The sequence below is a fragment of the Castor canadensis genome, chromosome 8 (genome assembly GCF_047511655.1).
Source record: "Castor canadensis chromosome 8, mCasCan1.hap1v2, whole genome shotgun sequence".
NCBI classification, from domain to species: domain Eukaryota; kingdom Metazoa; phylum Chordata; class Mammalia; order Rodentia; family Castoridae; genus Castor; species Castor canadensis.
The window spans coordinates 142,538,748-142,561,468 of record NC_133393.1 but is presented as its reverse complement, the minus strand read 5'-3'; the positions used below and the strand labels follow the sequence as shown (position 1 = coordinate 142,561,468).

The window sequence follows — 22,721 nt, the reverse complement described above, 5'->3', positions numbered from 1 at the left end:
AGGAACCACAGGGAAGCCTCCTGTAAGCTCTTCACGTCTTGGGTCGCTCGGGAAGCTGAGCCTACAGGTGATCTGGATGACGCTCAGGGCTCCACCAGCCTCTGCTCCATATTCCTTGGGTGCATGGATGGTGAGGTCTAGGTGGGCAGCTCTCCTACTCCCAGTGTCCCCTTAGCTGTGCCCTGAGAGGTAGCTGGGGTGGAGGATGCCTTTGGAGCCTGGGCACCCGGAGGACCCCAGCGAAGCAGAGAAGTCATTCATTCTTCTAATCACAGCAAAGTTTTCAAACTTTAAAACAGAACCTTGATTAGGAGAAAAGCTGTTTTTTGTTTTGTTTTGTTTTTTTTCTGAAAGCTTGGCATTTCTGAAAAGGTCCCCTACCCAACACAGCGACCTCAAAAACTCTGCCCACTGAGTAGAAAATAAAAGTTCGTGGAAACCAAAGACCCTCTCACAACAACCATTCAATGCTTTTAGAAAGCTTCTCCCATCGCTTACAAGTTTTTACGTTTTGGCTGAGGGCTTGAAGCCCTCTGCAATTTTCTGCCTTGCAACTCCCAGAGCTTTCTCAGCCAGATGTCAAATAATACTTTATGACAATAAAGCAATATTTTCTGTTTGAAAAGGAAGTTATCAAGTAAAAGAGATGAAACTCTCAGAAACACAAATTTTAGCTCAAATAGTGGTCAGATAGGGATAATATGAAATTAGCTCATTTTCTTTGTTTGGTGGAGCAAAAAACTTTTATAGGCACCCTAATCTTTCCCTCACCCTAGATTTATTTTCACAGCGAAAACTTGGCAAAATGTTAAGAAATCAACTGATTCCGTCATAAATAAGATTGAGTTTATGCCATGAACACTATTTGGGATATTTATAAAATCCTAGTAAACGTCAATAGAAACTTGGCTTATCCATGAATATTTACAGTCAACAAACAAATTATAAATGTGTTACAGATATGAATACTCCACTAATCATCCCAAAAAAGATAATATAAAACTTGTGCTCATTCTATAAAACTAGAAATTCCATAATTGTAACATCCAAAGAAACACTCCCTTCTTCCAAAGTCTAAAGCAACTTGCAATGATTTTACAGAAGTGTCAAGATTCTTCACAAAATGTATTTCTGCTGCTTGGTGGTGTAATTATCTATCACTAGCCCTCTTTAGATTTATTCAAATGACCCTGTTCCAATCTAGTTCAAAGCCTAGATCACTCATGTTGACTGGTGATGCATTTCTCCATCGCGATGGATTGAAGTGGTGATTCTCCATCCCTGTTAAATAGAAATCTGCTCTATTCAGCAATCTCACTTAGGCGGCGTCTAAACAACGCTGACTTTTTAAGCACAATTGGGCAGTCGGGAAGCAGCCAGGGACAGAGTGCTAACTAACCTTCATTCCAACTACTTCCAAATCATCCTTATCCATTCAAATTAAAACAAAACGATCCCAACAATATAAACCCAACATGTCCAGAGTCGCTGATCTACTGATTACTGATTGCTTAGAGGCAGATCATGCTGTTAGGTTTTATTGAGGATTTACCAGTAGCAAGAGTCGAATCTATACATCTATTTTAAACATCAGATACACCCAAAAGAAACCACCTAATCCACTAGCACAGGACAACCCAGGCCTAGTTGCCTAAAGCTGGACCAAATTCAAGTGAAAGCATACTACCTACATTTCATTCTTTTCTGCTTTTTGAGATCTGTCTCTCTCTAAGATTTTAAGAGCCCCCAAAACACAATGTAGGTAAAAATCAAATGATAAAGACAGCAGTAGAACAAATGGATATTTCACCCTTACATTTAAAAATATATATGAAAGAAGGGCAGATGAATTCACTTCCTTCTCTGCATCCCGCTAAAATGAGTTTCAGAGAATGACTCATTTGAAACTGAATTTTCTACTTCCTGAAAGTCAAGTGTAAAATGATTCAGCCTGTAAGGCATCAATGCCTACTGCCTGAGAGGTGAAGGGAATTGAAGAACGTGCTTATCACATTCCAGCATTCCAGAGCTGGAATCGGGAGCTGTCAAGGCCTCCATCAGGGATGTACAACATGTGTGCCTCTGAGCACTCTCTTCCAGGACCTAAATTCAAGTCGGCAGGTGTTGCCTCTACAATGACACATTTTGTACCTCCTTTAACAGACTGGAAAACACAGGATAAACCCATGGCAAACAAGAACACATAAGATGCCTTCTTCATAGGAAAGATAGAGAAATGAAAATGAAATTATCAAGAAGGATTTCTTTTGACATTAAAACAGGGGCTGTGGCTTGGGATGTAGCCTAGTGACAGAGTGCTTATCGAGTGCTCAAGGTCCTGGGTTACATCCCCAGCATTGCAAACCACTCCCTCAATAAACCAAAACAGAACCAAAAGGGAAGCTGTGCCTATACAGTACAGAAAGCTCTAGCCGTGCTGAAGCAGTCTAATTTTTTTCAGGATTAATGTTTCATTTCCTAACTAGATACTGAGAATTGGGCATAGGCAAGCCAGATAATTATTTCTAATAATAAGAAGATCTGGCATTTGCTGAGCAATTCCTAGGAGCCAGGTACTAAATGAGATACTTTTATTAAAATGCATAGTCTCGTGGGATTTTCATACTAACCCTAGGAGGTAGGGAGTGCCTTCACAAGGAAGGAAACTGAGGCTTACAGAAGTTACGTAATTTTCTGTGGGTCACACAGCTGGAAAGTGACCAAGCTGTGCTTTAAACTTTGGTCTGTCTGGTGATTCCAAAACTCATATTTTTTTCACTAAGTCAAACTACCTACACCTGAGGTCAAATTTTCACACCTATCTGTTAATAACATATCTGTGAATGACCATATATCTGCAACATATTCTTGTTAAACTACCTAAAGGCCACATGCATCAACACATTATTTGATGACTTTTACTTCACTGGATTATTCTTCCTGACGTGTCTATGGGAACAGAATGAAACCTTGACCTTCTCAGAGAAGAAGCAAATCTTAACTAAACTTCAAATGAATCCCACAGACAAAAGCCATTTCGCATCTGTAGCAAAGGTATGAATGCTTTGTTTGCCTATTTTTGCTAACAATAATTTAAAATTATTTTGTATAGGGAGAAGATAACAAGTTCTCTTGCTTTTACTAAAATGATATGTGTTTTATAGGACTTTTTTGCACCACTACCTTCTCCTTCATAAAACAAAAAAGAAGAGCTAGGATAGCTTTGTGACTAAGAGTGTGATTCTTAGAGCCAGATGCTGGGCTGCCAGTCCTCTGCTCAAATCCTGGTGCTGCCACCTCTCCCCCTTAGAGGTCCTTTCCTCTTGTGTAGATTCCCACTGCACAAAATGGGATGAATAATGATCATACATATAACTCATATTTTAAATATGCAACTAATAATATATTTAGAGCACTTAGTATGTGCCTGGCATATAGAAAACATTCAACAAACATTAGTATTAAAATGCAAATGAAAAGGTAGGTTTCTTTTTTTCTTGCATTCTCTTTCAGGAGTATTAGGCACCAGTAAGGGTGGTCTGTGTCCCACATAATCAAGGTACAGCAGTCTCCTTTTATCCATTGGCAATGCCATCCAAGACCCCAGAGGATGCCTGAAACCATATATATTTATCTTTTCCCATAAATATATGCCTACGATAAAGTGTCATTTATAAAGTAGGCACCGTAAGAGATTAACAACAATAGTAGCAAAATAGATCATAATATAGCATAATAAAAGTTGTTTTAAACTTATGAATTGTTTATTTCTGGAATTTTCCATTTAATATTTTCAGACTACAGTTGACCATGGCTAACTGAAACTGTGACTAGCAAAACCATGGATAAGGGGCGGCTACAGTATGCCAGGCCAACCCAACTCTAAGGGTCAGAATGTCACTGAACACATCAAGTTCTAGCTTCAATTGTGCCTTCAGCCTGTGGCTTTCTACACATAAACTATGAGCAGTAACAGTTCCTTCTTTAAGGGATTATCCTGAGCATTTCATAGATCCTGCATTTAAATTGAAATGCTTAGCTAAGTGAAGACATGTGGTAAGAACTGGATGCATGTTCTCTATTACAGCTTTCACGTTTCATACTCACTACAGCTCTATCAGATGGTTGTATCAGTCCCACAACACACTTGAGGCTCAGCGGTGTTAAGCTTCAGGATGGAGGCACATGGGTTTACACGCTCTGTGAAAGGTAGCAAGCTTCCCATCACCACTTGTCTTCATGGGGTCTTTCCTTCATAGAGCTATGGTTCACTGAAATTGGCTATTTTTGTATTTGCTTATATGTCTCATATTTATGTTCTAGAGGAACAGAGACAGTACTGTGGTAAGCCCAGCATCTAGTTGAGTGTCAGGCACATAGGAGATAGCTATGGAGTTGTTTTGAATGAACATGAATAAATGCATGAATAAATGAAGAGAGTCATATTCTCCTATGTCCAAAATCTCAAACTCTATGATACACTGCATCCCATCATTGCTGTTATCTGAAATCCTCTACAGTGCAGAACTACATGACTGCCTTAGAGAGGTCTTCTCTGGAACCCAAAGAAAATACTCTGTGATTTTCCACTCTCATGTCCACACTTCTTGCCAAGCAGAATTCGAATCCACCTAAAGGTCAGAGTCTTAACCAAGCCTTGATATAGACAGTGGTATAGCAGCAACCAGGTGTACAGGTCTGGGTGGGCACGGCAAGGGCCTTTTCCAATCTGGTCTTTAATCCAGCTCTGCCACATACAAGTTGTGACTGCTGGCAAGTTCCAGACCTCTTTGACCCTAAAAAGCAGACTAATCATAGTTGTGGTAAGGCTTAAATGGCTAATGTATGAAGACCGGCCTATTACAGAGCTGATACTAGTGGGTATTCAATGAGAAGAAGATCCTATATTTGTGTCCATTTTAGTGCTCTCAGTGTGTTCATACCTTCTCTTACCAAATGCATCCTGAAGTTCTTGACAGCAGGGGCGGGGGGCCTTGTTCATGTCCAAGGTTGCTACCTAACAGATACTCAGTGAGATTGACTAAAATCCCTAATATTTAAAAAAAAATAATCTTTGAGTTCATTCTCTCTTCCCCAAGCCTTAATAAAATTGCAAGTATCTAAAATAGAATGGAAAGATAAAAACAACATTGGGTATTTCTCCAACCTTTTCCATCTTGCAGAGCTTCAGGGCCCCTGGAGGGACAGCTAAAGAGTGTCCCAAGTGACCTGTAGTACATGTAGGGTGGACTATCAGGGACCTGTGGAAGTAGAGTTCTGACTTTCCAGCATTCTAGTTTGTGATGTCATCATCTTACACCTCAGCCTTTTGACAAAGACGCCACAGCAAACACCCACCAATGTGGCTTAGAATCACAGCCTTAAAATGTTGGAAATAGAGATGGAACTCCCTGCTTCACACTAATATCTCGCTTATGGATGCTTGTGAGGATTAGTGTCCATAAAATTATTTTCCAAACAAAGTATCTAGCAGATTCCATACACTATATATGTCAGAAGGCCCTCTGACACCAGCTTATCAGTGACTGGCAGAATTTTAGATGCACCATCGTCATTTTGTGACCACTCCATTCATTGACGGATCAGGCCACAGAGTCTCAAACAGAGGCAAAGGACTCCTTTGCCCAAAGTGCTCTCAGCAGGACTGGTTAGATGCAAGAAGGGACTGTCTCTTTCTAAAAGCTTAAGCAATGGAAGGAAAGTCTGATTTTCCTTCACCGGTGACATCTGACACCTCTCCAGCATATATGAGGGTCTTTGATGCTGGTATGAACATCTAGAAGCACTTCAGTGTTTCCTAAATGGCCATTAAATACAGTCCCATAAAATTCCAGGGTACATCCTTTTGGGAGAGGGTGTTGGTGGGATGGTTAAGGAATGCTCCTCAGCTGACATTGAGAAAGGAAGTTAATGACCTTTTAAAAAGGTTATTCAAAGTTCCTAGCTATTAAAATCCAAAGCAACTTCCCAGAATATTTTAGTATAATGTTGGTTTGGGGAGAGCCTACAAAGGGTCATAGTTCAAATAGTGGTAACCGGCTCACGTTTTTCTTCCTGAATTCTACAGGAAAACCAAACCAAGAGGAGGAATCCGTCTAATGCCAGACGCATCCCAGTCTGTGAGCTGTCTAACCTGGGAGGGGTCTGATTTACCTAGTCTCCTTCAAGTGGCTGAGCCAGAAAGCTAAGTCAAGCGCTTTTCTCACTGTACAAAGGACAGGGTGTTTGAGGGGAGGGATGAGATAGGATCTCCTCTACAACCTCTAGATGTCTGGCCCTTTACCTCTTTCTCTTCTTTCTCACGCCTTATCCCAACCCGTTACCCTTTCAGATCTGATCTGAGGAGGGGGATGAGAAAATGCCTCCTGGACGACCCGCGGGTCGTGGGGAAGAAAAGCCAGAACCTTTCACGCTGGCGAGCCTGCGCTCTTGGGGAGGCTGGCAGGCGTATTGCCCAGCTGGCGCCTAACCTCAGGACCGGGAGGGAGATGGAAGGGAGCGGGGAGAGGCGGGGTGGGAGCCAGGGTGCGCTCGCGGCTGAGAAAAGGTGTCGCTGCTGGAGAGAACAGAGCGACTCGGCGCCTCCAGGAACCAGGATGGTCCAGCACTCACAGGGCGCCGGAGGCCCAGCGCGAACCCCTCTCCCCTCCTTGCACTCAGCCCTTTGTTGTGTGCCTCTGCCGCTGGCTCCCGCTCCTGTCCTCCGGCCCCCCGCCCCCTGAAGTCACCCCAACTGCACTCATAATATTTTGCTTTGCGCCGGGTCTGTTTTCAACCACCAACTTCCAGCAGTCTCCATGGCGACGCGCTGGGGCGCGGGGCGGGCGCGGCTATGGAAATCCCAGGCCTGAGCGGCCGAGCGGCCCCCTGCTAACTTGTCCTGGTCTCTGGGTCCCTCAGGCCGGGTGGGAAATCGCGCTGTCCCATGCCGCCGTGCGGAATCGCGTGCGGGGACCCGGGGCCAGCCCTGCGTGCAGCTTCCGCGGCCGCCAACTGCTGAAACCTGGGAACCAGGGGACCACGCAACACTCGCTTGACCCTGCTACTAAACCCAGACGCCTGCGCTTAGCAGGTGGCAGGGATGCAGACACTCATGATCCCTTACACACACACACACACACACACACACACACGACAAAACAGTCTGGTGCGAGACTTCTGTCCCTTGCTCCCCGAGCTGGCAGACGGGTTCCCTGGACTGGAGACGGCAACTACTCCCTCAGGCTAAGCCTGGGAGAAGATGGAGTAGGCCCAGGTCCTCTGCCCTCCGGAGTACGCTCTGCCCCGAGGGCAGAGAGCCAAAGCCACTGGATGTCCCCCCTCGGGGCCCACAGAGCCAGGCCGGGCCTTGTACGGAGCCCTAGCCTTGTAGACCAGAGGGTCCTCTCACCCACGGGGCCCGGGACCTTCAAATTCAGCTCCAGGAATACTTTGGCCGCCCCACCTCTGGGTTCAGGAGACGGGGTGGGCAAGTGAGTAGAGGCAGAAGTTTCCAGTTGGGGCTCAGCAGTGCACCTCTGCAATGCGCCATCCCGTTTAACAAGAAACACCCTTCTGTAGCGCAGCGCGACCAACCTGGGCCTGGCCCACTTTGCGCAAGTGGCAAATTCTACTCGCTTTCTCCCTGCTCGTTCTCGAATTGCCGGGTAACGAGTTAACTGAGCAACGCTCTTCTGCACAGGGCAGCCGGGATTAGACTCGTCGGGGCACAAACACGAGTGGTCGCCGGCAGCCCGCGTGGATAGGGAGACCAAATGTGGCCCAGCACCCCACTTTTGCGCTGCGTGGGGCTGAGGCGCAGGCAGGGTGGGATGTGCGCGGGCGCTGACTGTAAACCGCACGCGGACCGCACCGTGCGACGACCGCGCTGCGCGCGCCTTCTGCCTTTGCAGCCTGAGGGACTCGGCGTTGCGGCCACTGTCGCGTCCCAGACGGGCTTTGCTTTGTGGAGTTGGGCGGCTGGCGAGCTGAGGGCCTAGGAGGCGCGCGCCGGCTCTCCGGCCTCCCCCCGACAGGGCCATTGTCTTAGCCCCACACTTGTTGAGTATTTTGGGAAAACCCAAGGAATATATTACCGGGTCGGTGCACGGAACAAAGGGGCGAGTTTCCGCAGGTCACGCTGAAGTGGCCCCAAAGCAGGCCACTAGAGCCCGGCCCCTGCAAAACTGTTCTCCCGGGCCCGAGGCACTTTGCGGGGATTTTCCTTTTAAGAGTAAGGGACAGTAGCTCGGCTCGCCTGCCTCTCTGATCCTGGACGCTCCCGACTTCTCTCCAGCACTTGCTGTGAGTCGGTTGTTCCGGCCCTTTCGGAATGAAATAATAACAGTAATAGTCGTCTTTCTGGTCGCGCGCAATCTTATATAGAAGGAGCAGAATCGAACTCCTTGGAGCGCTAGTCTCAGCAAGCGGGGGAGAAAAGACTTTTACATAACAAGGGAAACTGAGAAGAAAAGCTAATTGGATTAAATTCTCTGGAAGGAAAGTGAGGGAAGGGCTCCTGGACCGAACCACGCCGCCGAGCCGCACTTTGCCTGTCTTGGGTTTTGCAAGTGAAATGTCACCTCGTGCGCCTCCAGTAATTTCTCAAAGCTGCCATTTCCCAAAACTTTTGGTTTTGAGATCAGGATGGCGACTAAGGATATATCCTACGTATGAAAGGGGAAAAGATATGGGGAAAGAATTTGGGATTTCAGAACCCATGTGGGGTGTCTTCAGTTGAGAAGAGGACCAGTGGCCCCACGGCCACCAGATACGTTCAGAATAGAAAACAACATATCCACCGACCCCACAGCCCTCCCCAGGAAGCACAAAGGGTTCCAATTCCGTAGAGAGATCAGCTAAAAAACCCCAGCTGGGACACAGATTTGGTTTGTGAGGACATCCCCAGACTCTGAATAAGCCCCTGGCAAATACTTAGCCACAAATCCTGCAGAAACGGGTTTAATTTTATTTAATAGGTTCATTTTTTAATGTTGGGGTGCCCAGGTGGAGAACCTGTAAAATAGACTGAGATAAAAATATGGACGGAAGAGTTCTTTTCCTCTCCGGGTGCCGGCTTTACTGCCTGCAGACACCAGCAGGGCCTCCGGATCTGGACAACTGGTGTGCATGGCAGGCAACACTTTTTGCCTTGGTTTGTCATTGCATATGGGAAGGACTTGGAGGGGGCTCAGCCTTTCCCCAATTCCCTGGGAACTCACACCCACCCAGGGGATCATAAACCCAGAGGAACTTGACTCTAAATAAGAGATAGACAACTACTTTGGAAAACCCATGATATCCCCTGGTCAGAGGATCCGGTGTCCAGGCTACCTGCCAACGCACAGGAGGTACCTGAAATATTTCTGCAGGGACCGTGGAAAGATCGCCTGGGGCAATGCCCTGATGACCCCAGGCCCCACCATACATCCCTTTCCAATCTGCCTAAGGGTGGGGGTGGGGAAAGATTCATGTGGTGTTTATTTCCCCAAGGAAGGGACGAGTGTGAGGGAACAGCTGAGGTTGCAAGGCACTTGTTGCTCCGCGGAGCAGTGCCCAGCAGCGAATGTTCCCAGGCACTTATTCGCCAGAGCTTCAGTCAAGCTGCCGCCTCCACCCAGACTGCGCTCGTCGCCCATTTCTGCGACTCCCTGACTCCAACATTTCAAGAAACCCCAAATCGACTGCCCAGCAGGGGCAGGAGTGGCCTGCTTGAAGAGACTGGGGCTGGAGGATGCAGTGAACTTTGAGGGAACTTCCACCTGGAAGGGCCGTGGGGAGAGTGACTCAGATGTAGAAGTGTGACGGCCCATAAGAGAGGCGCTAGGATTAGGAGTTAGCACACAGCGATGCTGTGCATTTTCGTTGTAAGAGATTCCTCGTCTTCCTTACTCAATTTTGAACCGCCGCGACCCTAACACCTGATGTCCACCGGCAGCAACCATAAAACTGCACAGCAGTTTGCAGACCTTAACTCCGCCAGGCCTCACCGGCTGCTCTGTGTCTTGCTTTCCCTCCAGCAAGGTTATAGCCCCGGGCTGAAGCGAGTTTTCGGGTGTCCCTTCCCAGTAGGGAGGCGACAGCCCGCCTCCAAGACCCCTGGGCTCCCATCTCCCGAAGCGGCAGATTTCCCCAGGACCACCGGGTTCGCCGCCGCCACTCCCTCCAGCTGCGCGTCTCCACCAGCCTCAGCCTAGGTCCCCACCTCCCAGGCATTGTGAGAAGCCGTCACCCTCCCCCGCCTTCGGGCGTTCCGCTTGGCTTCCTGGCCCTCACCACCAGATCCAGAGCGCACCGCTATTCCAAGATCCCCAAACCCAAGGGGAGGAGCGGGGCCCGGGAAGGGGCGGTCGATCGGCTCGCAAAGTTTCTGCAAGTGGCATCTCAAGCTCGCTTGAAACCAGCGCATCTTTTACGTAACTTTGAGCACAGGGCAAGGAAAAGCGCGCTCCCCAACGTGCGCGCGCGCGCATACACACACACACACACACACACACACACACACACACACACACACACACACACACCCCCATGCATCCACTTACACACTTCGCGTCGGACTGCAAACTTCTGCACGCTCTCCGTTTTCTCCAGAGATTTCACTGTCAAGTTGACCCGCCTGAACTTTTCCCAACTCTTTCTAAAGTTCCCCCTTCTCCCTTCTCCTTCCCTCCCAATGTCTCCCCACATTCCCCACCAGCAGGACTAACCTGTGGAATCCATGTCGGGTTCCTCCAGTAACCCACAATGCATGCTCTTCCCATGGACAGCACAGGCGCCCCCCAAAAGTCCTGATGTTTGGGGATCCCCTGTGCTAGAGATGCCCAGGGAGGGAGGGAGGGAGAAAGGGGAGAAGGAGAGAAAGAGAGATGCAGCGATTTTGGGGGCAAAAGGCTAAAGGAGGAAAGGAAAAGAAAGAGAAGAAGAAAGAAAAGAGAAAGAAGAGAGAGAGAGTAAGAAGAGAGCTCGGAGAAGGGGGAGAGAGAAAGAGCGAGCGAGCGAGCGAGGGGACACTCAGTAATCCAGCCGGGCAAAGCCAAACCCGTCAAAATGTTTGCGGATGTTTCATGGGAAAAAGCATCATTTTATAGGAGCCCCGATGGGAGCAATGTCATTGATAGGCCAGCCGGCCTGATGAATGGCCGCTCGTCAGATGGGGCCGTGGCGAGGCGCACTGTGAAGCCCATTGTGGGCCTGTTTTGAATAAGAAAAGCCGCCTCCGAAAAGGGGGGCTCATAGCGACGCAATCCCAGCCCTCCGACTTCCCCCTTCTATTATAGCATTAGCAACGTTTTTCTTATTTAAAGTTCCAGAGGCCTTCTCCAGCCTTCGCCCGGCACTCATTATAGCCGAAATCAAAATTGGCTTAGATCTGGCCCCCTCCCCCCTCCCGACCCCTTGCCGGATCGGGTCCCGCGCGGTGCAGGCGGGGAGCGGGGGTACGGGGGACGCCGAGGGCCTGGGGAGTCCTCTGCATGGCCACGAGTGGGCCCCACTCCTTTTTCTTTCCTCTTGTGCCCCCTCCTGTTTTCATCCAGAGTTAGATTTTGGGTGGGGGGCCCTGGGAATGGAGAGGGAGTGTCTCGTCACGTCTTTCCACGCAGGTCCGCGGACACGCGTGGGGAGTGGAGGGTGGGGAAGGGACACTGAAGACTTATGATCCCAATTCCAGCCTGAGTGGCAAGATAGACTCTTGTCTTGGAGAGGGGTGGGGTGAGGAAGAGATTGGCGTCCTCCAGAACTTTCTGTATTCCTTTGCGTCCATGTCCTTCGCCCTATCTCTCCGTCTTGATCTCTCCAGGTCTCTGGCTCTGGCTCTCTGTCCCTCTCCGGTCCTCTGGGGTCTCTGTCTCTGCATCCCTCTATTTCTCCTTCTCTGGCTGCTTGTCTCTCTGCCCAGCCCCTGCCCCCACGTCTCTTTGTCCCTCCCTAGGACTCTGCCCCTCTTCTGTCTCTAACTGCCTTGGTCTCGCTGACCCCCACCCCACCCCCGCGCCTCTTCCAGTTAACTCTGTCAGTCGGTCTGAGTCTCTTTGCTCCCTCCTCCTTTCTCGCCGCGTCCCCCCCTCCACACTGCCACCCCCCCTCCGTCCCCACAAGCCAGCAGCGAAGTTTGTGAGAAGCCCGGGCGTCCAAGTGGGGACGCGGTTTTCCCAGGGACCCCCTCCTCTGCGGAGTTTAAAGTGCAGAAGGAGGGGGGCCAGGGGCTGGGGGGGCTGGAAGTGGAAGTGGGGGGAGCAGGCTGCATCTCCTGCGGGCCGCGATAAAGTGGCTGTTCGCGGGTCGGCCGCGCTGTGATTAGAATATGAATGGGGCCCGGCGGGCGGAAGAGAAAGGCGGATTACCCCGGGTGCTTTGACCATGGACAGAGGCAGCGCCGGCCGGGCCGCGCAGGGGGCGGGGCCGGCGGGCAGCGTCCCGAGCGCAGCGCTGGGTGGGAGTGCAACCCCGGACCCCAAACTGGGCACAGCTTCCTGCGATCCTTCGGAAAGTCCCCACCAACTCCCAAGCAGGGCTAAGTGGGACAGTGTTTGGCAGGGGCCGAGGGAGCAGCACGCGCGCCGAGTTAAGGTCACCGTGCGCGAGAAAGGAGGAGGCGCGAAATGCTGGCCGAGCAGAGCCTGGACTTGGGCGATGGCAACGCGGGGTTCAAATCTCAGCTCGGTCAGTTCCTTAATCTTGCGAGGCCTCAGCTTTCTCGTCTGTGAAATGGAGTCAAGATGCCCCTGGCAAGGTTTGGAGGGAGATTAAACGAGGTCGTGGATGTGAAGGGAGCGAGGCATTTGCTATTCCCGCCACTCGGAACTCTGCAAAGTCTCCCGCTCCCAACAGCCCCCTGCGTGGCGGCTCCTTCCCCTCACCCTGGTGTCAGCTAAGTGTCGCCTCCTTCAGAAGCTGTGCCTGACCACTCTGTGCGCTGGCCGCTGCCGGGTTCAGTGCCCCCCCTTGTTTCTGCAGGAAGTTTGTTCACAACTTCGTGCCCAGTGCCCAGCACCGCCATAGGCACATCCTTCCCTGCTGTCATGGTCGGTGAAGGGAAGGGGGTCGATGAAAACCGTTGGCAGCCAGAGGCGCTGGTGACGATCACCACAGGTCCTGGTAGTGGGCTTGGCGGCTAAGTCCATGGTCTGAGTGGCTGGGTCCCCCTGTCGCAGCTTCACCTGATCTGTGGGTGAAGTGGCAGGGCGAACCATAAAAGGTTCTTCCAGCTGGCGCGAGCGGAGCTTGACCAGGTGCGTTCCTGTCCACAGCTCAAATGGAGTTCCCAAGTTGGAGAACTGCTACCCCTCGGAGTGCTTCCTGTCCCCCAGAGGGTCCTTGACCAACGCTATGGAACAGGGGTGGTCTTCAGAGGGTGGGTGAGAGGATTGTTACTGCTGCTGCTGTTATTATTTCAATCACTTCCAGCCAAGTGGAGGATGACGGGTAGCGCAAAAGAACCCGGAGGTAGAGGAGCGGAGTCGCGAGTTGGGCTGTGTGCAGTGCAAAGAAGGGTGCTATGCCTGCACAATTCGGCCAGGTGCCACCAGCCCCTGCCTGGTACTACTTGGTTGGGCACGGATTCTCTGGGTCTACATTAGAGTGAAGAGAGACAGATTTTATATATATAATATATAATATATATATATATAAAATATATATATGATATATAATTAGATTATAAGTAGGATGATGGGGTGGGGGAGGTGTGAGGTGACATTTGAGCTTAAAAATAATGCCAACTTTCACTGCAAGACAGATAAAGAATTTTTTTTTAAATAATGCTATCTAGAGTCATAAGGGTGTGTCATTTGCAAAAATTGACCAAGCTGGGTACACTTTGAGTTTTGTTCATTTTCACAAGTGTATTTCATACTTTAGTAATGTTTGCTTAGATTTCATACTAACATTATAATAATAACAGCTACCAAGTACTATTTATGGATTGACTGTGTATTTTCACCATGATAGGCATTTTCCAGGTGTTATCTTATTTAGTTCTTACCAGACAGCAAACATGTCCCACCTTTTGAGAAGAGGACAACTGGGGTTCAGAGTGGCTTTCACCCTTGACAGGCACCGTGGCCACAAGAATGAATGATCCAGGTCCTGTCCTCTAGAATTTCACAGTCTAACATGAATACAGCACAGGCAGGCAGTAGGGACAGTGTGGGTGCTGAGGGAACCAAACCAGGGCCCTTGGAGGAAGAGATGACCAAGCCAGGAGCTGAATTAACCAGATGAGGGGTTTGGGTGTTCAAGACAGAGGTGAGGGCAAAGAGGAGGGTGTGTGGTGTGTGTAAGGGATGGAAGCCTGGTCTAGCTGCACAGGGAATCCTGAGGAGTAATGGGAGGGGATCTCATTTGGAGTTAGGTGGAGGCTATGCTAGGAAACTTACCCTGTGAGAGTTTTGAGCATCTTGGACTGAGTTTGCATTTTGGTGAGTTGCTGTGGCCCACTGTGGCAGCAGAAGGGAAGGCTGATTGCTGGAGGGGGTAGTCACTGGCAGAGAGGGGCCATGAAGGTTGAAATAACATGTGGTTGTGGGGACAGGTCTCAAGAAACACTCAACAGGAAATTCCCTGGCCTTGGTGTTGATGGGCTGTGGCTAGGGAGGAGAAGGGAGGAGTGATATCCAGTCCTGACTTGGGCTATGAGTAAGTATGGATGCCATTCACGGACATCACCCGGTTGCAGGGGAGGATGTGTCAGGAGGACAGAAGACTTGGCAGCAACGGGGAGGTGGTTGCAGTGTCCATAAAAGACTTCCCAGTGGCCCAGCAGAGTGACAGCTAGGCAGACCCATAAAGGTGTGAGGGTGGCAGGACTCATGTAGACCTGGGTGGCTGCTGCACCTCTGAATTGGATGAGGGCACTGCATAGAAGAGAGGGTGGGTTAGGGATCCCTAGGATCACCTGGCGTGCTCTGCTCCACTGTGGGCATCTCTGCAGTTCCCGTGCTTCCCAGACCTAACCCTTCACTGTCATTACTGGCTTGATGTCACAGATGGCGTTGCTGTGTGCCACCATTCTTTGCCTCCCCACCCGTGCCCTGGCTTCGCTCTGCACTCACCTGGGGTTTGACCCTTGGCTTGCATTGGCCAATGGAATGTGAGTGACCAATGTGTGTCACATCCAGCCAGAGGCCTCAACTGTGCTCACATGCTTTGGCTAGTTCTGGACTCTTGGACCTCTGACTTGCTTTATGCCGGCCCCAAGTAGTCACTGATTCCGGAATAAGAGACACCTGGAGCTGACTGCAACCTACTGACAAGTCCAAAAGCTACAGAGCTATTTTCCTCAGGGAATTTGCAGACCTGTGAGCAAGAAATAAATTGCTGTTACAGATCTTATAAGCTGTTAACGATTGTCTTGTATCTGTTGGGTTTTGATGTACTAATGTTGTCTTTGCTATGAGATGATTATAGTACTAGTAATAATAGCTACTGTTTATTGAGCACTTACTATGAACTAGGCACAGCTCTAAAGTGTTTAAATGCATTATATCACTTAATTATCACAACAACTCTAGGGGATAGGTTAGTATTTTTATCCCTGATTTATACGTGAAGCTCAGACAAGTTAAGTAACTTGCCTAAGGTCACATAGCAAATGACAGCAGAGTCACAATTCGAATCTAGGCAATATACCCTAAGAAAGAATCAACCATCATAAAGGAAGTCCACAGAGGTCCTGGTGAGACCAGCCCTGTGGAGATGACCTCTCTGATGTGAAGTGTCTAAGACAGCAAGCCCACAGAAGAACTCTAGCTGACCTTTCTCTCCAGACATTCCAGTGGGAGCCAGTCCTTTATCCAGAGATTGGTGGGATGACAGCATGTGCCTCAGACCTCAGCTCATCCCCCAGAGCCACCAGAAGCCCAAGTTGCTTGACAGTCATGGACTTTTGTTCCCATACTACACTGCAAAACTGACTTCAGCCTTCCAAATCCTTTCATTGGCTTCTGGAACTCATACTCCATCATTGGCAAACTTCTCTACATTCACTGTGCCTTCTGTCTAATGTCTCTCACCTTCTTTCCTTAATTGTGCTGGCTTTCCAGAAAGACACCACTTGTCCCACAGCCCTCTCTAAAAGACTTTTGTCCTCTTGCATCCCACTTTCCTCTTCATTGCCATTTGAAAATCATTTCAAAATGCAATCTCCTCGGAAATCTATGCATTTGGCTCTACCACACCGAAACTCCTTGTAGCTGTGTCTCCCACCAACCCTGTTACTTGTACCTCACCATGGAAAAGCTCATAGATGGCTCCCTGTTGTCCTCTCTCCTCCCTCTCCCATTACCATTCTTGACAAATTTGACACCCATGTTCATGAGCTCAATATCTTGGCCTCAATACCTCCAGTGACATATCTTAATCTTGGCAACTCACTGCCACGGTCAGACCATCTTTGAAACATCAGTTCCATTATCTTTCCTGTAAACACACCTCCTGTCCTGCACCTTTCTCCAACAAGTCTTCATCCTACCACCATCAGCCCTCTCCTGCCCTCTCCTGCTGACTGTATCAGTCAGAATGTAGTGGAATTTTCTCCTCTAACAAGAAGTCCACATATGGTAGCCCAAGGTGGTACAGTGGCTCAGAAATGGCAGCATGAACTCAAACTCTTCCCATCTTTCTGCAATGCTTCCCTCACAGTCCAGGCCATCCATTGTATCTGTGCAGCCAGACTGGAATTTTCTCAGGAGCTGTTACCTGTGGGTAGGGTGTTCCAGATGTTCCTTGGTTATTGGATGCAGTGTCTAAAATTAGAGCACCAATTCAGCACCAGGTAAAAGGAGAATAAACAGGCAGGGGACAGTACAGTGCAAAAAGAGCCTTTATTGTGAAAAGAACGAGGCTTTTAGGCTGGTGGAGTGGCTCAACTGGCTGTTCCTCCAATCCTGTCAGGAACCTCCATTTTGTCCATGTTACCAAATCCAGTCACTACTTTTCTCTCCTCATAATAGCCAATCTCTTGCTCAGCCCCGTTGACCATTCGCTCCTTTCTTCACTTTCAGGACACCCACTATCCCAGATTTCCTTCTGCATTATCGGGTTCTCAGTTCCTTTCCCGTATGGTCTTTAGGCTTCGGGTGCTTCCTAGGGCTTGGCTCTGGCCCTCTACTCCTCCCTGGCCACATTCTCCTTTCTCTAGGAAATCTCACAGACCCACAGCTGTCAGTGTTCATGGCCCATGTGCTAGACCCTTTTCTAGCAAACATTCATTTCCTTCCCCCTCCTCATTAGAGCAGAGCACACATTCTTTTTCACTGACATTGAGCTTGGCCTTGTGACTTGCTTTGACCATATGAGAGGCTTAAAATGTGCAATGTGTCTGGCTCCTGCACTTCTGTCATTCCCATGAAACAGTATGTCTGGATGGCTGCTGGTTTGAGGAGAAGGAAGAGATCTTTAGAGCAGACCTGAATACAGCACACAGTCTGGGCCAAGTGCAAATGGCCTGCAGCCTGCAGCAGAGCTGCTCTAGCAGCTGCCCCAGTCACTCTAGACCTGTGACCAAGGAAAACAAATGTTACAGCCAACAGCCACTGTGTTTGTGGGTCTTTGTTATGCAGCATGTTTCAGTGGCTAGAGGTATTGTACGGGTAGGGTTAGCATTAGAGTCCAGGGAAGTTGAAAGGTGACTTGAAAAAATTTCAGGGGCTGTGGAGGTGAAGAACAAGGGGCAGATTCAGGATCTATGTTGAAGTTAAAGCAAATAGGACTTTCAGATGGATTGGGGGTATGGGATGAGAATAAGAGAAGAACAAAAAAAATCCCTTTGTTTATAGCTTTAAAAACAAGATAAATTGTGCTCCTATTTATTGAAATGGGGAAGTCTGGGAACAAAAAGTTTTGAGGCAAAGCCAGTTTTCTTCTTGACCATGTACAGTTTGAGATGCCTGTTGGGTATCCATATGCAGATATCCTGTTGGCATTTAGATGTGTAAATTTGGAATTTAATGGACTGGAGAGACAATGGAAGGAAGGTGATGTTCACAAAATGCTGTTCTTTCATTTGGTACGCTGCAGAATCAGCTGGAGACCTTGTGATCAAAACACATGGTGTGTCCTGTCCTCGAATGATTCAAAAGGTCTGCAGTGGGCCCAGTAATACAGACTTTTAAAAAGTTTTGTTTTAACAAATTTCAAATAAAGGAATAGTGCATAACCCCAGGTAGCCAAAGGTAGTTATTATCAATATTTGTCAATATTCTTTCATAAAAAAATCTACTCAGTTTATTGCAACACAATTTCCAAACATCATATACTTTCATCCACAAATATTCTCAACATGTATCTCTAAAATATAAGGACATTAAAAACACAGCTATAATTTCATTATCAGACCTAAAATATCAGCAATCACTGTGTAACCACCAAACATAGGGAGCCCAAATTTGCATAATTCCTTGATAATTTTTGACAGTTGGTTTGCATGAATTTAAGATGCAAACCAGACCCACACAAAACATTTGGTTGCTCTATGTCTTAAGTCTCTTTAAATCTTATTTTATTCCTTCTTGTTTATTTGTTGATAAAACAAAGACATCCATGTCATCCATCTGACTGTGTGCCCAGCTTCCTGCAATGTTAGTTTGTAGCACTATGGTGTCAATTAAACATTCTCCTCTGTCCCTTTTAGTTTCTAGACCCAATCTTGATAAGATTCAGGTTCAAGTTTCTGACAAGAGTATTACATGCGTGATGGCATATATACCTTCTATTACATCACATTGAGATTTGCATAATGTCTCTCTGTGCTGTTAATAAGATTAGTGGGTCTGGCTGTCATCAACCCAATCCATCATGTAAAGTTCCCCACCAGCTGTTCCCCTAGTGGCTTTAGCAGTGATCATTGATGTCACTGATGATCATTGCTTAGTCTGTTACTTTTTCTTATTTATTGCAAAATAGTAATGTTTAGTTTTATCATCCTTTGTGTATGTATTAGCAGGAATTCTCAATAAAACCTTTTTCCTTCTACTTGTTTATTGTCTTGAGTCAGACTTCATATAGGAAAGGCAGGGTAAATACTTGACTTTTCCCCCTTTCCTCACCAGTTTTCAAAATAATCCTTTTGTTTCCTAGATTCCTTCAAAGGTGACCCTCAGTGAGTATTTCATTGTTGTACTATTATGACTTCACATAATTTAATACATTTCTTGCACTTCAATCCACTAAGACATAACCCTCCTGAGTTTTGATAGCCCTTCTCTCTGGCATGACAGGATGATCCAGGCTTTTCTTTCAGTTCTTGCCCTAGACATTGGCTCAGACGTTTCTCCAAGGAGCCCTGGTTCCTTTCTGTAAGAAATGGTATTTAGAGGCATGGTAAGCATCCTCTATCCTTCACACCACTGCCTAGTGATCTTTGCAACTCTGATCCTGTGTCTTACTGGATACTAATCATCCATGGTACATCAACATTCACAGGTTAAGTCTAAGCTTAGGTCGACACCGAAGGCCTTTTTTCCTACCTTCATGGCTCATTTTTGCTTCTACCACACAACCATTCTTTCCTGTGCCCCTCAGCCCTATCAAAGCTTTTTCTTTCTTTTTCTTTTTGGTGGTACTGGGGCTTGAACTCAGGGCTTCACTCTTGCTAGATAGGTGCCAGCCTCTCCACCAGCCCTTTTTTGTGTTGGGTATTTTCCAGATAAAGTCTGGCGAACTATTTGCCCCAGCTGGCTTTGAACTACATTCCTCCTGATCTTTGCCTTCTGAGTAGCTGTCAAAACCTTTTTGCAGCTTTCCAACCAACCTGTGCACTTTACAATCATCTTTGCCCAGAATGTCACTCTCACTTTGTAAAGGAGTTCATTTATGGGTTCACCTGTTACTTTTCTCTGGGAAGCTTTTCCTGGCCTCATCACAAAAAGTTAAATATTTCCTCTTAGCTACTACCACGGCATCATGTTCAGATCCATTACCTGACTTACTGTGTTGCAATGATGATTACCTTTTCTGCCTGTCTCTTGCACTTGGTTGTGAGTCTCTGAAGGATAGGCAGCGTTCTCTATAGCTGTCTGTGTGTGTGATAATTCAGAACTACTGTATCAATATTATTAATTTTAAAAGCATGTAGCTCATTTACATGTTTTCAAAGTCATGTCTACAGATCATATCTGTATGTTAACAAGGTATGTTAAAAGAAATTCCATAGTCTATGCCTGTCTCACCTACCCTGGATCTCCTTTTCTTAAACAAACAAACAAATGAAAACTGTTTGGCTCCCATACTTACTATGATCTTTAAATAAATGCCCTATAAGACTGTGATACAGAAGGGTTTGGAACCACATTGAGAGATATTGCCCTAGGGGCATATGTCGTGATAAGTCAGTATATATGCATTAGAGAGAGAGAGAGAGAGAGAGAGAGAGAGAGAGAGAGAGAGAGAGAGAGAGAGAGAAAGAAAGAAAGAGAGAGAGACAGAGACAGAGAGAGACAGAGAGAGATGTGAATTGCCAATTAAGATGATTATAGGATAAATAACCACCCCACCATTTCTACCAAGTCTTAGAAACCTAACTTAAAGGATTCCAAGTTTGGCTAATTCACAAGCTCCATGGTCCCCACTTCCTTCAACACTTATGTCCTCCTTGCTCCTGTCCTCTGCTTTTCTTTCCTGAATATGGCAAAGGTAATGAGATGTCACTTCACTTATTTTTTCTATTCTATGATTTGTTCTTTAATGGTTTCATTTAAGAACTCTGCCTTCTCCAAGATTACAAAGATAGTTTTCACTTTTCTTTCAATCACTTTTATCTTTCCACTAGGAATTTAATCCATCTGTAGTTCACCTTTATATACATTTTTTCCAATATAATTAACCATTTTTCCTCACCAAAATTATCGTCATAGACAGTTTGGGTTGGCATAAAGATAGCATAAACTGGTGGAGTGAGCAACGGAAAACAATTCTCTTCATTCTGCTGCAGACCCAAGATCAAGGTTGCAGCTGATTTAGTTTCTGGTGTGGACTTTCTTCCTAGCTTGCAGACAACTCGCTACATTCTTGCTGGTCCTCACAAGGCCCTTCTCAGTGTATGGAGAAACTAGATCTCTTCCTTCTCCTCCCCACTCCTCCCCTCTCCTCCTCTCCTCTTCCTCCCTCTTCTCTTCCTTCTGCTTTCGATACTCGTACACACTATTTATCCATGTTTGCATGTTTTCCAAGGAGGAAAATGTTAGTTTCTGACATAACAAATCATGATGAGGGGAAACTTAGCTTTTTAAAAAGTTATGTCACCCTTCTTTTCATGTGTTCGGTTTTTTTTCTTCTTTTATTTTTTCCTTAATTTTACTCTTTGAAACTAAAAAGGGTAAAATTAAACTAGGTTGGTGTTTTAGTAAGTTATGAGCATCTACCAGAAGAGTCAAATTGAATGTATAATCTCAAGTAAAAGACACTTCAAACTATGTGATTAATTTTAGTCGGAATAGTCATGTTTTGTTTGCTTATTTTATTGTAATAGTTATTGAATTTTGCAACAGTAAAATTTACCAAGTGTATTTATTTACCTTCCATTTTTGGTCATGTGCCCTGGTGTTTTTGCTTTTTTTTTTGATGCTGGGATTGAACTGAGGGCTTTGAGCATGCTAGGGAAGTGCTCTACCACTGAGCTACATCCCCGGTCCCTGTTTTTCTCTTCTTGCTAGAGAACTTCCTCTGAGAAGATTTTCAAAGATCTTTGTGTGGTAAACATAAATTATTTTGGTATCACATTTAAATGATAATGTAGCTGGATTTGGAATTTTAGGTCCCAATTTTTACTTCAATACTGAAACTATTATTCTATGGTCTCCTTCAGATGTCCCTGTTGAGAAATCTGATTCTAATATTGCTCTGATTCTTGTTCCTTTGTATCAATTTTACTTTGTATCTAGAAGTGTGTAGATTTTTCTCTTTGCCTTTGATGCACTTAAATGACACAAAAATGTATGGAGGTATGCTTTTCTCCTTATTTCTTTCGGAGTACTCATATTCGTACTTTGAAGTTTTAAAACTCTGATGTGAGGAATTTATACTTCTTGAAATAGTCCACTCTTGATATTGTCCATCTTTTTCTGGGACTTCTGTTGTTTGAAAGCTGATGCTTCTAATTGTATTTTCCATGCCTTGGAACTTCTTCTCATATTTTAACTCTAGAACCCATCCTGACGCTTTCTGAAACTAATCTGCATCTTTGATTTGCTCTGCTATCCAGTCTAATAGTCAGTCTGTTAGGTTTTTGTTTCAATTTTTTTTTATCATACTCAGAAATTCCTCTCAGGGCTTCTTTATGCTTTTGGCTTTACAGTATCCTCTCATACCTGTTTCATACCTTGTTGTACCTAGTCCACTAAATGCCCTTCATCTATGTTAGATTTTTCCATTTGCTATTTTTTCTCTTATACTAGTGGCTTTCCCAAGAAGCCTCATTATTTTTTCTTGTGAGCTCATTTTCAGGGCTATCACACAGGGAAATAGTCCTGAATCTATTCTCCTAGGGTAGGAGTTCAAAACCAGAAGTTATTTTGCCCTAACAGAAGACATTCACAACATGGACTAGGGTTGGGGAATACTGCTAGTGGCTCCTAGTGTGTAGTGTCTATCATGTAGAGGACATCCTCCCCAAAACACTGATCTGGCCAAAATTTCAACAGTGCCAAGCTTGAGAAATCCTCTGCTGGAGGTGCTAGGTGCCTGAACTGCTGCAAAGCATGACAGTATGAGCCCTAGCTCCTATC

At 46.7% G+C, this 22,721-nt stretch overlaps 1 protein-coding gene across 2 annotated transcripts in view; it reads right to left on the bottom strand.

Moving 5' to 3' along the window:
- Rfx4 (regulatory factor X4) overlaps window positions 1-11,181 on the bottom strand; it is a 169,171-nt gene extending 157,990 nt beyond the window's left edge. The window contains exon 1 of one of the 2 annotated variants that reach the window (XM_020180893.2): window positions 10,710-11,181. In XM_020180893.2, the coding sequence (XP_020036482.1) occupies window positions 10,710-10,752 (43 nt within the window). In that variant the 5' untranslated portion in view covers window positions 10,753-11,181. Of the gene's footprint in view, window positions 1-5,167; window positions 5,241-10,709 lie in introns of those variants that run through there. The other variant, XM_074084297.1, reaches the window with a different exon arrangement.
- Between the last annotated feature and the right edge of the window lie 11,540 nt (window positions 11,182-22,721).